This window comes from Falco naumanni, chromosome 8 (assembly GCF_017639655.2).
Source record: "Falco naumanni isolate bFalNau1 chromosome 8, bFalNau1.pat, whole genome shotgun sequence".
Classification (NCBI taxonomy): domain Eukaryota; kingdom Metazoa; phylum Chordata; class Aves; order Falconiformes; family Falconidae; genus Falco; species Falco naumanni.
Genome location: NC_054061.1, coordinates 2,797,378 through 2,811,489, shown reverse-complemented (window position 1 = coordinate 2,811,489; position 14,112 = coordinate 2,797,378). Strand labels below are relative to the sequence as shown.

The 14,112-nt window shown below is 45.0% G+C and overlaps 1 protein-coding gene across 3 annotated transcripts in view; it reads left to right on the top strand.

The window, feature by feature from the left end:
• The window catches only part of FSTL4 (follistatin like 4), a 236,718-nt gene that overhangs the window by 117,042 nt on the left and 105,564 nt on the right, over positions 1-14,112 (top strand). For all 3 annotated transcript variants that reach the window (XM_040604821.1, XM_040604819.1, XM_040604820.1), the window contains exons 5-6: positions 9,473-9,663; positions 13,258-13,378. In XM_040604821.1, coding sequence (XP_040460755.1) covers positions 9,473-9,663; positions 13,258-13,378 — 312 coding nt within the window. The remainder of the gene's footprint in view (positions 1-9,472; positions 9,664-13,257; positions 13,379-14,112) is intronic.

Sequence of the window (14,112 nt, the reverse complement as noted above, 5' to 3'; positions counted from 1 at the left end):
TTGCCCACTGAGACTAAGTAGTTGTCTGAAAAATTGCTCTTATGTGCTTAAAATCAGGGCTGGAAGCCTTCCTAGGAGGTATGCTATAGAGCAAACAAATTATGGAGCTGCTGCAGGGAAAATCTCATTGAATTTGGTGCTTCTGTAATGGAGGAGGTCAGAGTGAGCGCATGATCCCTCCTGGCTTTAAAAATCTATAAATCTGTGGCACGCTGCCTGGGTGGTGATAGGCACTTGATAAATTACATTTATCGCGTGCTTTCCCACCTGCAAGCTTCCTCCTGCCTCCTGCCCCTGGGGCTGCGCCCAACACCTCCTGCCTGTACCACTGCCTGCTCCCTCCCGGGAAGCGTGCAGATCCAGAACTTGCTTTTGACTTGGAAAACCAAGCTGTAATTCTTGGGCTTCCCAAAAAAGACTGCAAATCCATCCATCTCTTTTCCTGTGCATTTGGGGCTAAGGCGTGTGATTCATTTAGGTTTATGCAGTTTGGAAGGTAATTGTTTAAGGTAGGGATAGAGGTTTTGTTTATGGAACAGAGAATTTATATTCTGATGCTGTAAGTTTTTAATATATTTTAAAAGCTCACAGAGTAATAGATGGGTGCTTTTTGTTGTAATAAAATGAAATATTGAAATAAATACACGCTGAGGCAAGTTTTAACTTTTCCAGGTTGTAAATGTCTATTGTTTAATAGTATCTACTTTGTAGTATATATTCCATTCCATTCCGTTTCTATGATATATTTGGTGAGCTCCCAGTTGCTGCTAAATTATATATGGATATCTGATAAATGTACATCTTATTAACCGAAACGTATCCCGAAGATAAGCAAGTTAGTTTGGGCTTTTATTGTTAATTGAATTTTTTCAGCAGCAGCAGCTGAAGGATTGCTAATGTTCATGAATTTTCATGATGTTAAACATCTGCTCCTCTTAGCGGGAACTTTACCAGAGTTTCACTTAACTTGTAAATTCAAATCAGGAATAAAATAGGTATTCAGCCTTTAAGGGGTTTAGCCATGTGTGAAGTAGGCGGGCAGGTGGTACTGCCGTGGGAGCACGATGCGGTTAGCCAGCTTTGCCTAAATGTCATGCCTGCGATGTGTGCCTTCCTCAGCGCACAGTGACGGCGAAGATCGTGGACTTCAGTGGTGTTCAGAGGCAGCAGGATGCTCTTTGTGTTTTTATTAGACGTTATAGAAACATGGCAGTGAGGTTACCTGCAGTGCAATTGCCGCAGAGCTCTGCCTGGTACTCTACAGCAGCTTCCTCCGAGTGATCACAAGCCAAATGGTTGCTATCATGACTTTTTATAGAGTAAGATTTGGGTTAATTTTTCTTCATCCTAAATCAGTTTGCTCGGACCTCTAATACTTACAGCCTATAAAAATCAGGACAGGGGAAGGTTCGAAATGCGCAGGTGTCTCTACATTGCAAGAAATCTGAATTTTACAAAGCATTGTCGATATCCTTCTGTCTGTTACTGCAGCGAGCTGCTACGCTTGCTCAGAGGAGTCTGTTCATGCAACTTGTTGAGAAAAGCAGATTTTTTTTCTTCTTCTTTTCAACCACACAGGAAAAGTAGAAGGAAAGTCCATTCCACCTCTCTGCGCTTGTGCAAAAAAAAAGAGCAATTAAAGGAAGAGGAAGATAGATGGAAAGAGACAGATATAAAATTTGCATGGAGGAATGGGGATTTGCAATGAGACCCCCAAAGAACTGAAGTCATCTTTAATTTTCCTGTCCCTGTGTAAACCTGTTCTGTCAAGTCAATCAGGCCACAAGGCCATGGATTATTGGTGTAAAGAGTTCACATAATCGTCTCGCTCAGATTCAGCAGTCTGATATTTTGGGACCATGTTTTTGCAGTTTAGGCATGCCACCACTTTCATTTTGTATGCATGAAAATGAGCTGTTGCTGATAGGCAATTTAGCCGTAAACGGCACAAGAATTAAGGAGCCACGCTCATAAATAAATTTGTATCCCGTAACATTTTAGTTTAGTCATTTTCTGATGCTCCTAACAATACCAGATAAAGCCTGAGTAAAGCATATGAAAGGATGGGCTGTTTGAAAACAAAACCTTTCTCAAATCCCTTTAATTTTGTTAAGAAGTGTTAATTTTTGGTAACCACATCTTTTTTGCCCCATGGATACAGAAGAGAAATCAAAGCTTAGCGCTCCTATCTCCAGCACTGCATTTCTTCCTGGAGCCATAGGAGCAGCTGAAAATAGCCAGCGTGGTCTAAGAGGAACTGTCAAATAAAATGACACCCCCGGTGCCTCCTGCCTTAGAAATGACACTCTTCAGCCAGTTCCAAACAGCCCTTTATTACCACATTTGGTGGTGGCGAAGGGTTGCCTTGAAAATTAGTGCCGCTGGAGTTCACCTTTGTTGGTGATTTATTTGTACTGAGTTATGATTATACTCCTCTGTGGTGGCGGTGAGCAGGAGCGTGGTCCTGCCGTTGCGGGCAGATTTCTGGCAGGTGATGGTGTGGGATACAGGGAGCCAGACAGGGCTGGCAGCTCAGGGGGAGGTTGCCCCATCGTGATGTCCTAACTCACCTGCAGTGATAGCACGCTGATTCTAATCCTGGGTTGGGGTTGTTGCGGTCAGCAGCGTGGCTGCAGATTTTGCAGGGCTGGAGCCCAGCCGTGGAGCGCATGGGCTGCTGTGGGTAGCAGTGCCCAGGCATCCAGAGGTGCTGCCCAGGGGAACCTCCTCCAGGGTTCTTGGAGGGTCACAAGAAGTTTCGCCCTGTATATACCTTCTTGTGTGGATAACTGCATACTCCTATACTTAGCCTTGATGCCAATGGCTGCCTTTGTCATGGATTTTGCAAAGAGTTGTGGGTGCCACCTGCCATTCGTGCAGCCCCTGTAGTGCTGACAAATAGCTCAGTAGCCAGTGGGGCTCAAATCCTCTGAAGACTTCTGTACGTGTTTAGGTTCACACCTGCTGTCAGGTTGGCTGTACACCAAGGGCTTAGAGATTGGTGCTCTGTAGGTGTTACCAGATCATTTCTGATTTTCAAAGAAGTCCTGACATTTCTAGTAATCATTGTATTGTAAAGCACCTTGCACAGTAACGTTTTCCAGGGAGGCTGGTTTACCTATCAAAGCAAGCTCTGCATTTCCTCACTGTATTTTTATTTTGTTAACTGTGTTTCTTTGAAGGACACTTTAATCCCCAGACTTGCTGTTTCTCTGTTATCTGCTTTGATTCAGAAGTGGATTGAAGATTGCTCAGGGATCCCACTGTAAAAACCTGCTACAATTCACAGAAACCAGGAATAAAATTCTTAAAGAGGGCAATTATTGAGGGAACTGGATTAATGATCTGTCATCACCATTTAGCCACATTCACCACTGACCTTTCACAGAGAGGATGCTCTTGATAAATGTAGTTCATTACTGAGTTCTGACATGAAAACAGAATGGCACTCTGTGTTTCTTGGCAGGCTGATCAATATTTTATCTGCCAAAGCATGCAGAAGTGCTAAACAGGATGAATTACGTAGCTGCTGCAAAACAGAGCAAGAAACAGGATTGCTCAGAGCGAGCGGAGCATGTAAATGTGACAGTTATTGGCCACACTTTAGCAATCAGACCTTAATACACTGGATTGTTCTTTTAGTCTTCTTCTGGTTTATTGTTTTTCTTTGCCTGTCTTTTTGTTGGTTTTTTTTTTTTTGTTTTCATTCAAACAGTGTCAGGCTTCGCTGGTTTTGAAAGTGCTGTAAATGGATAAAAAGGTCTTGTTTCTTCAGAGATCTACCCCAGCATGGGGGGGGAAGATTGCAGGCGTCCCTGGCCAGGGGTGTTGCAGTGTGGTTCCTCGCTGTTGGCTCCATCCTGCATCACACGATGATGATTGCCGCAGGAGTTGGGCTTGGGGATGGAGAACCGCTGCAGGCTGCTGCTGGAGGGTTCATTTAATGGACCATTTCTAAAAAAAAAAAAAAAAGTACCAAAAATCCCTGTCTATTGAGTGTGGCAAGTATATTGAAGTTTTACCCAAAGAGCACAGGAGGGAGCTGTACCTTATGTGAGGTTTGTTTCAAAGTCACCACTGTTTCTTCTTAGGGCTACAAAGTCAGGTGTAGAGCTTACAGGGGGAATACAGGCTGATCTCCAGCAGCAGGATGGGAACAAAGGCATCGCTGCCCAGAGCATGGACAAAAACCATGCAGGTTTTCCCGGGGAGGGTTTGTTTGTTGTACAAAGCATTGCTATCAAATTAGGTTTGTGTTCAAAAAGTGGAGTGGCCATCAGTAGAAGTGATACAGAGTCTCTTGAAATGGTATAGGTGGCTTTTTAACTCCAAAACTGGAATTCAAAAGTATAAAAGTTCACGTAAAAAGAAAAAAAAAACCACCAAAAAACCACACACCAAAAAAACCTGCCCTGTGTTAGATGATCAGCATTTTGGTTTTGATGTCAAATGCCTCCAGTATGCCCTTAGTTCTCCTCTTCTCCTGGAGTTAGCAGAGTGTATCGTACTGGGATCATGGTTAAAGATGGGAAAGAAACATGTGACATTTTTCAAACCAGCCCTCATATAAAGCAGTAAAGAAAGATGATCAAGTAGAGAATTAGTTTAGGGCATGGAAGGCAGAATAGCAATTTTAGCTCGTCCCAACTTCGTGTGTCTGGCTCTCTGTGTGTTGGTTCCCCCAGCTATGTGGTGGGGACGGTGCCCTGAGCACACCAGTAGGCAGTACGGACAGGGGATCAGCCGGCCGTAGTGCGGTGCAGGTGACTGAAGCATGTGGTGGCATTTCTGGTGTTCACAAGCAGGGAAGGGAAGAAGTCCTTTGAAACCCCATCTCTGAAGAGCAGTGGTGGTCGCCTCCTGGCATGCAAGCTGGGATACTCACCTGCAAGAAAGCCACCTCTGGAAATACGTAACTTGTCTGAGCTGGTCACAACTGCAAACAGAATCCAAGTCCCTGGAAAGCCCTAACAAGGGAACCAAGCTGAGAGACATCCGTTAACGAGACTTACCAATGAGAGCAGCCTGAGATGAGGTAAACTGCTAATGATGAGCTTATGTTCCAAAGGAAACTGCTGGGGGCACTTCACAAAGCAGAGACAAGAAGGGGGATAAGTGAGAGGGCATACAGGTGGCTTTTCTCTGCTTCTTTTTGTTTAACAGCTACAGTTGTAATACCTGGAAGAACAGCAAACATGCAGGAGGTGGCAGTGCTGCTGGAAACCTAAAGACACAGTAATTAGCAGATAAAGCTGGCAGATCCTAGGCACAGCCTAAGATTGCAGGTGTCAGCAGCAGCAGGAGGGGGTGGGTGGGAGGGAGGGAGAGAGAATACAGAGCTGTTCTTCGCAAGGCGTATACCACCAGCTCCGAGGAAGGACTGTTAGCAGTCTCTGTTGGGAGGATAGGTTAAAAAATGTGATGCCTAGGAAGGGGAAGGATCTTTAGTACAGGGGAGAGTAGCTGTCCTTGGCGTTGGCTTGCCGAAGGATGCAAGTTGTCTGCGTGTGTCTCCCCCCTTCCTTGGTGGAGGAGCAGGCGATGTCTTCCATGGGGTGCCTCCAGCATTCGTGTCTGGCTGCTGCAGCGCCTGAAAGTTGTGTTTGAAATAGAATCAAATCATCAGCTCAGACATCCCAAGCGTGGATGATTTTGGAACTAATGCTTTGACCAGACTTACTATAAAGTTATAGTTTCAGGTCAAACAGAGTATTTCCTTTGACCTGGAGTGGTTCTCTCCTTGTTTTTGCACTCAGTGACGTTAAAAAAATAAATTACACGTATCTATTTTTATGCTTATATATTACGGTTCTTGTGCATTTTCCTGTCAGTCTTTTAGTTCAGCCAAAGCAGCACAAATCATTAATCTCACACCCCTGGGACAGAACTTTATTGGTTTTACTCGTCGCTTTGCGCGTTGCATGGTGCTGAGCAGCTCTCCAGTGCCATGTTCTGCAGTGACTGCTCGTGCGTCACCGCAACCCTCAGAGGTCAGGGGAAAATGTTCAAAGGTGTGAGACCTGCGGAGTCTGTCACATTCGGGCTGAGGAGAGATGCCTGGGGATCCGTCTCCAGCAGAGCCAGGAGCGCAGTTTTCTCCAGAGGGAAGTGAAGATAATGAGGGTTTGGAGCAGTTTTGACAGGGGCCGAGAGCACCTTCTCACCTTCCGACTGGTGTGTGTTAACAACATGCGAAACTGAAATTACTTTTTGAATAGGAGACATAACTGTCTTATCGAGGGATTCCTTTGCTGTCTGTGCCGTGGGATGGCATTATCCCACCACGCAGGATGGGGCTCTGCTGGGTAGATGGTCCCTGACCCTGGATACAGCAGTGATGTGGTGGGGGGAGGAGTGAGTTTATAGCAGGATTTGGGAATTGCCGCCAGAGGCTGTCGCCGCCTCTGGCCTGTGGTTTCCTTTATTTCACTCTTGGTACCCATCACGTTTGCCTGGAGGCCGCAGCATGGCTGTGACCCTCTGAAAGTTCCGGAATGGACACGCTTTCCGTGGGCTGTCTCGCAGCCCAAATGAGTGTGTACTTTCTCAAGACAAGTGGTCTGGTGGTGGCTTTGTTTTCAGAGCGTGGAAAAATCGGTGAGGGTCGTAATGCACTGAAAGGAGACTGCTGTCTCCTGGCTCGCACCATGCGACACAGCCGAGAGCCTGGCTGTGTCACCGGTGGGTGACCTGGCCAGGTCCCACACGCACAGGAATACACGTGCAATATTTGGATTCAAACATCTGCTCCTTGCACGTACTGCTTATATTTTGCCGTTGCATTAACACACAATTCATACTGGAAATTCTGTTTAAACATGCAGTTGTGCTGGGTTTTGGCCGAGGCTCCAGGGTTCAAGAAACTATCACACCCACTTAGTCCTCCAAGCAGGTGCGTGGTATGTACCAGACCAGTGCTAGGCATAGCTGTTAGCCGGAGGAGTTGTCAATACAAGCTTAATAAAGTGAGAAGTGCTGTTAGAAGAGACGAGGAGACTTCAGGAGTGCTTAGGTCCTTCTTCAGCTCTTCCTTTTGTGGTCAGAAAGAGGGTTAAGGTCGAGGCAAGTCAGAAGGGCAGCAAGGGAGGAAGGCTGGGGAAGCACTGCTGCAGGCAACAGTTAGGGAGTATCTGGAAAAAAAATCCAGCTATGAAAAATAAATATAATAAATAAAAGTAAAAGGGCTGGAGGGCGTAAAGGAAGAGCTGCTTTTGCATATGCTACTGGCAAAAGTTGATAGGAGGAAGAAATGAGAAATAAAAAGGGGTGAAGGGAGCTGCCAGGTTGAGCAGATGTGGTGGCTGCGATGCACACACAGAGCCGGGCGCAGGGTGGTCCCCGCCATGGGGGGCTGTGTAAGGGGGTCAGCCCGCCCGGCTGTCACCATGTGGCTTGCCTGTAGCCATGCTTGTGCTCTCAGATGGAAACCGCCAAGCAGAAACAGAAGTGGAAGCAAATTAAATAATTTCCCTATCTTCATTAGCCTTAGATGCATCTCTGGGATTGAGATTTGACTGAAGAGAAAACTCCAGCTCAGAAAAAAACTATTATTGCAGTAGCTAAAATGGTATTTACAATAAGATTGCAAAATTGCTTGATTACACTGGATACAGCAATCAATTTTACTCTTAAATAAGCACATGATTGGAAGAAAGAGATTTCTTCATACTGCCCTCACAGTAGCCATTCAATTACATGGGGGGGGCAGAGGGGGAGGCAGAAATAATAAACAAGACTGATAGTAGCTGAGTAGCCTTCCCCCCCCCACATAAAACAAGACTGATCCACTGTGGGACCAAGAGCTCTCTGAAGGTTGTTTAGAGAGAAGGAAAAAATTAGCAGCTGCTTAATATCCCTGAGCAGTGAGAAACTCTCAAAACTAGAAGGGTCTGAGTTCAGGGTGGAAAATAAGCCTTGCCTTGCAGTTGCTGCTCGTGTAGCAGCAGGGCACTGACCTGGATGCTGAACGCATGTCTAGCCCCTGTGTCCTCTCTCACCTTCTCAAGTCGTGGTGCTTTTGAAGCTGTGAGCACAAAATACAAAGGGTGAAAAAAAAATCTTGATGGTAGATGAGTTTGTTATCATGAAGTGCCTCCCACCTGGAATTTTAATTGGGTTTTGGTTGGAGTAGGACCAGAGAATCAAAATTGGTGCAGCTCAGTGAGAAAAGGACAGGAATACTAGTTGTCAGTATGCCAGTCTTCTGTTGTTTTTCAGAAGAATAATGTTTGGAGTCTTTGGGGAGCTGATCTACAAGGGTGTTGTGCCTTAAAGTGAGGTGAAACCAGGTTCCCTTAGATTTAAACTAGTGATAGGACTTTAAAAGTTCTTTTAAAAACACTGTTACAGAGAATAAGGGTATCTGCATTATAGAGAAAGCACCTTACAGAGAAAAGGTCACCTGGTGGGAACAGCCGACTGTGTTGGTACTGTTGGTGGGTGAGGGTTGATGCCCACACGGTGTGGGACAGCTGGAGCGTGAGGGTGCTCCAGGGTCTGCTCCGAGGTAGAGCCAGCCAGGCTCCTGCGAGGCACCAGCCGCTGTGGTCTGCCGTAAGGCAGAGAGATTTGCACAAAAGAGACGGTTGCCGTTCTTCGTTCTGCCAAGCTCTGCCAGGCAGCACTTGAGTAGAAAAGGGCCATAACATCTGATACCACTTTGAACGTGGGGCGATGTTTGGGGCATGCGGAAGCCCTTAAATCAGAGCAAGGTGTTCCCTGGAGGAGAACTGCAGAAGAGCTGGCTGCTGCAAGCACAGCAGGAGCTTTCAGGGTCTTGAAGGTTCAACCTGATTCCTCTGGCTAGGCTGGTGTCACGTCAGAGCAAGTGGCTTGAGGGCTTTCCATGATGATAACCTTTTTTCCTGGTTGGGGGCTGAGGAAGGCATTGATGTCAGTCTGCCGTGGGGTGATGTGCACAGGCACCAGCGACACCCCAGTGGCAGGGGCTCCCCGCAGCCCTGTGCTCCTTGCTGTCCCCCCTTTGGCTGTCTTACCACCTTGGGCTGCCTTTAGGGGGATTCCTTGAGGTCAGCCCTGCGTTTGGCACAGGGTGACACTCAGGGGTACCGTTTATTTATGTTTGTGGCCTGTGAACATCAGCTTCCCCAGGTTTATTTTTTTTTTACTTTATAATCACAGGCCAGATGAATTTATTTTATCTTTAGAAAAATGTAGAGCCAATTTAATATGGGTGGGGATTACAAAGCTGAGTGTGGGAGTCTGTAACTGAAGCCCTGTAATCTGGAAGGTAGCATGCTGGAGAGCATCCTTGACAGCAGGATTTAGAAAAACTGCCAGCTATTACAAAAGTTAACGACTACAGGAGGAGCTCCTCGAGTGCAGAGCCTAGTGGTGCTGTATATGCAGACAGCCTGCTTCGACTGTGCCTTGTTTTTCCCTTTAGGAGCTCAGCCCTTTAAAAAGATCAGGGCAAATGTATGTGGTCCGATAATGTGCTCTTGTCTTCTAGGTGACACCTGTACAATGGCAGACTACACCCGGCTCAAAAGCATCCTCCTGGACCTGCAAGCTCATCAGCAGAGCCTGCCGAGCAGCCTGCCCAAGGACAGAGTATCCCAGAAGCGCTTCTTAGTTGAAGATATGTTTAAGCACTTGGATATAAACAGTGATGGGCATCTCAGTAGCTCTGAACTGGCTCAGGTGGGTTTATTGTTCAATGAAAATGGAATTATGAAGTGATTGAATTTTTCATTCAAAGTGTGAATTGAATGTAACGCAGCAGCACTCTTGTGAGAACAGTCATTTGTAACTGTCCAGCCGGCAGCAGGTAAAGGAGGAAAATCTACTGCAGTGTGTGAGTCTCTTCTCTGCATCTCTGGGGAGACACTGTTGTCTCAGACATTTGAAGCTCCTCTGCAAACAAAAAACATGGCAGCTTTCCAACCCCATCCATGCTTCTGAAAATAGATACTAATCCTCACACTAAATGTCATCTTCTGGAGTATTTCCAGCTAGCTGGCTTGGGGAGAATTAATTTGGATTTTTTAGGTGTGTTTAAGTTAGACAGAAATCTCTTAATTCTTCCTCCCTGCCTTCTGGACTGTGCATTAGCATGTAGTAACATGGCAGCAAAGCTGGAATATTTTTTAACAGGTTTATTTTCCCAAAATCCCTAGGCAGATGCTGAAATGTTGATTAGCAGAACTTAGTAACAGCCGAAAAGGTGAGAGATAGAAAAAAAATGTTATTTCTAATTATGGGCATGCTGTGCTGTTGGAATGCGTCTAAATGGTAAAGTGAATGGAACACACAGCCCGGGCACTCGAGCCAATTACTCTGTGTCCTGAACTTGCTCTTTGCACATGCAGACCTGAGAAAACAGACCTGTAAATATGAGAAAAGGCATTATGCCAGATGTGGGACAATCTTGTCTTTTCCAATTCATTGGCATCTATGAGTTAGAAGCAAACACCTTTTAAGAGCCTTTTGGAAGCCAATACCTGCCTGGGACCTGTTCCAGTTTCCAGAGCTGGCCCTTCACCCTTGGGGCTGCAGGAGCATCTCACCTGCACTCACGTTCTCCAGCACGCATGAAGTGCATTGCAGTTCCAGCATGTAAATGCAAGCTGGAGCAAGCAGAAGGACAGACACAAGCTTGCTCCTCCCTGGGCTCGCTCCTGTGTAGCATGGCTCGCACTGAATTTTAATCCTCAGGCTGTTGACATGATGCACGATCCTTTCTGCACAATGCAAAATGTCAGCGTAAATTCCCTTAGATCTCAGAGCTATGAATATATACAATACTTCATCTAAATGTGATGATTTTTTTTATAAAAACATGGTAGGTATAAGAAAACACTTTTATCTGGATTCAAAGCCAGCTTTTGCATAATGACATCCAAGTGTCTGTTCTGCTGTCCAATTTTTTTCTCTTTTTACATGAAACTTATTCCGTCAGGATATTGAAACTCAGCTCACATGGAAATAAAGGGCTGGCAGCCTGCAAGCCATTACCATTAAGAAGAAACAATGACCTGCATTTTAAAGGAGCAGGATTCAGTGCTTTAGGGTCTGCCGCAAAGTTACTGTGGGCTTCGTTTGCAGATGTGCTGGGAGCTCAGGTCTTGCTTACAAGAGCAAGCATAGACCTTAGCTACTATTATTTTGTTTCTTCTTTTCTCACTGTTATCAAAATCAGTAAACATGCTCACACATGTGCAGCCCACTTCAATTTGATAGACCAGAATAAGTTCAGCCCCCAGCTAGAAGCCCTCTCTCCCAAACATCCTCCGCAATGCTTGCCGCCAGCATTGCTGAGCTGACAGCACAATCACCTCTTAAAAGACAAAATAATGCAGGCTAATGCAGAATATAGATAAGCCATGAATCCTTTTAATCCTGAGCGGAGTGGCACTGATGTTGGGTCCCTTGGTGGGAGCGTGGCTGAAATCCTGACGGGGCTGAGGACCTGTCTGCAGGGCAGCTCTGGTGCTCTCACAGCTGCAGGATTCACAGTTTACTGGTAGCATGTCAATTCTTTATTTTTCTTACTAGCTCTAACAACAAGGTGATTTTCATGTGCTCTTACGTGATCGGTTTATTCACCCAGTTTTCAAGGGTTTTTTTTGTAGGTAACGAGCAGGTTTTAATTTTCCATGTTACAGTCTTAACAGAAGTTTTCTTGCCTTGTTAGGTAGATTTGTGATTGATTTGCATTGGCTCTTTTATTTGAAGCTCTGTACAACTTTAAAATTCCCCCCAAGATAGGAATTTCATTGCCCGTGGGTAGAGGCAGCTGAAATGAACATGATGCGGTGGGATCTCATTCTCTCTGGCTGCTGGTTGAGCTGCTGCTGTGCATTTTCTTTGTTTTATTTAAAAGAAAAATAGTCTCTCGAGCACTATAACCCTGTCTGCAAGGAAAAACTCGAGGCAGGTAATGTGCACTGCTGCAGAAAAAAAGTCATTTTTAAGACCTGAAGGGGGGATCTTTAGGAGGCTCATTGCAGAGGCATTCACCCCAAAGGAGAAACTGGAAGGAGAGTCCCTCCGGAGGGCACGGTTCTGCACTGGGGCATTACCTAGCACCGGGAGATGGTGAGGATCTTTGCCCCCCACCTGTTTGTTCTCCACAGCAGGATTGCTTTGAGAAAAAAGTTGGCAGCATACGGTGCAGCCCCTCTGCTTAGAGCTGCTTTGCCTCCTGGCTGCTGGCAGACCCGATTGAACAGTTTCCCACCAGACCCTGGTAGCATGAAGTGCCGGTGTAGTTTTGCAGACGTGGGTATGCAGGGCTATTAACAACGGTGGTAATTGGAATGTTATTTCCATTTAAAACTTCAATGTATTTTCAAGTCAGATTCATAAATCTACTGAATTTGTTGCAACTGAAGTGTTTTGTGTTGGTTCCCCCACCACCACCACCCCCCAATGTTAAATCAAAAGGACTAGTAAAAACTTGTCAGTCTTATGAAAAGTTAATCAATTTTCAGTACAAAGGTAGGCAAAGGGAAATTTCCATCTTTAGAAGATTGATCTTGGAAGTTATGGTTGATCTCACTTTTATTGAACATTTTTACTTGCTAGGTGAAGGGTCTTTTTTTAGCATTATTACTTTAAATTGCTTCAATATAATGGGCCAAGACTAGAATAGTAAGTAAGAGTCCCTGGACTACAGCAAAAAGCCTTTCTGCCCAGAAGATGCAACATTTCAGAAGTTTTCTTCACATTCTACAATAAATTCAGAGAACCCAACATTTTCATTATGCTTGGGTCTTATTTTTGCTGTTTGCTAACTTGGATGTACAACTTCTACAGCCATCTTCATTTTTAGTGTAGAATGTGTGAAATGTTTAGAATACATAAGAAACAGTCAGGGGCCTGAAAAACACATGAGTGTCGAATACAATGCTCAGTCTTGCCCATTCTGGTCCTAAAAGCAAGCAATATAATTTGGTCCTTACCTACAGAGGAGAGTGGAAAAACAGACTTTCCTTTTCCCCTGTTGAATTTTTTATATATATATATGTATACATTTGCAAGGTGAAAATGCAGTTCTGTGCTGCTGCTGAAGGAAGAGGCTCCTCACCCTCACTGGTCCATGGCCCATGAAGTGCTGCAGGAATGCAAATATCAGTTGTATCTTGATACAAAGTGAATACATAATGACAGCTAATGATATATCTATATATATCTCTCCCCACAGGTTGTTTAATGGAAAATTTGCTGGCTGAGCCAGGACAGCAGTCTGTAGCTTTACGTTATATATAAGATTGCTTGTTCTCTTTGCTACAGCTAATGAAGAAGGAGGACCTGGAAGATGATTTATTGGATTGTACACTAGAAGACCTTCTCCGGTTTGATGATTACAACAACGATGGCCGCTTAACCCTGCAGGAGCTCTATACAGCCTTCCGTGAGTCCCGATGCTTTTGTCTGTCCTGGGTGTTGAAAGCATGTGGGTATCTGCGATGGCAATGTTGTCTTCTCAGACATGATCAGCAAAGATAATCCCTTTTTGTATTTAATGCGTGAAAGCACTATAGAAAGCTTGTTTCTAAAGGCTACTGTGTTCCAAAGGATAAATGTGAACTACGAGACTGGTGAAACTGTGCGGGGCTTATTGTTTTTGTGTGTATTTTGTTGTTGTTCTGGTGGACGGCAGTGGAGAGAACTGGCCAGGTCTGTAGACCCGAGTATGTTGTTTCTGAGTAATCCTGAGGAAACAGGGTTGAAACCTGCCTAAATGTCGTGGGGTAGTGTGAGTTAGTTTGCTGTGGGGAAGGTGTTTTACTGAATATTCTGCCTGGGAATGATCTTTTCTGCATTTTGTTTCTGTGTTAGTAAGTGGATTATAATGTGCAATCTCGACACGTATCTCAGCACCATTTGCAAGAATCCCTAGATCACTGAGCTACTTACACTGAAAAAATAAGTTCTTGCGTTATCCTGTTTATCTTCATGATTTTGTGTTCATGCTTTAAGTTAAGCGTTCATTGAAGTCCTTCCCTGGAAAAGGCCCACATTGTCTTCTTCACCTGGTTGATAGATAGTTTTGTTGATGCCTGTCACTTTGGGATACTAAAAAATGAAAGGCAGAGAGAAAATAGGGGGGGATAATTCGATAGCCGGGATAGTGAGGTACAGAGT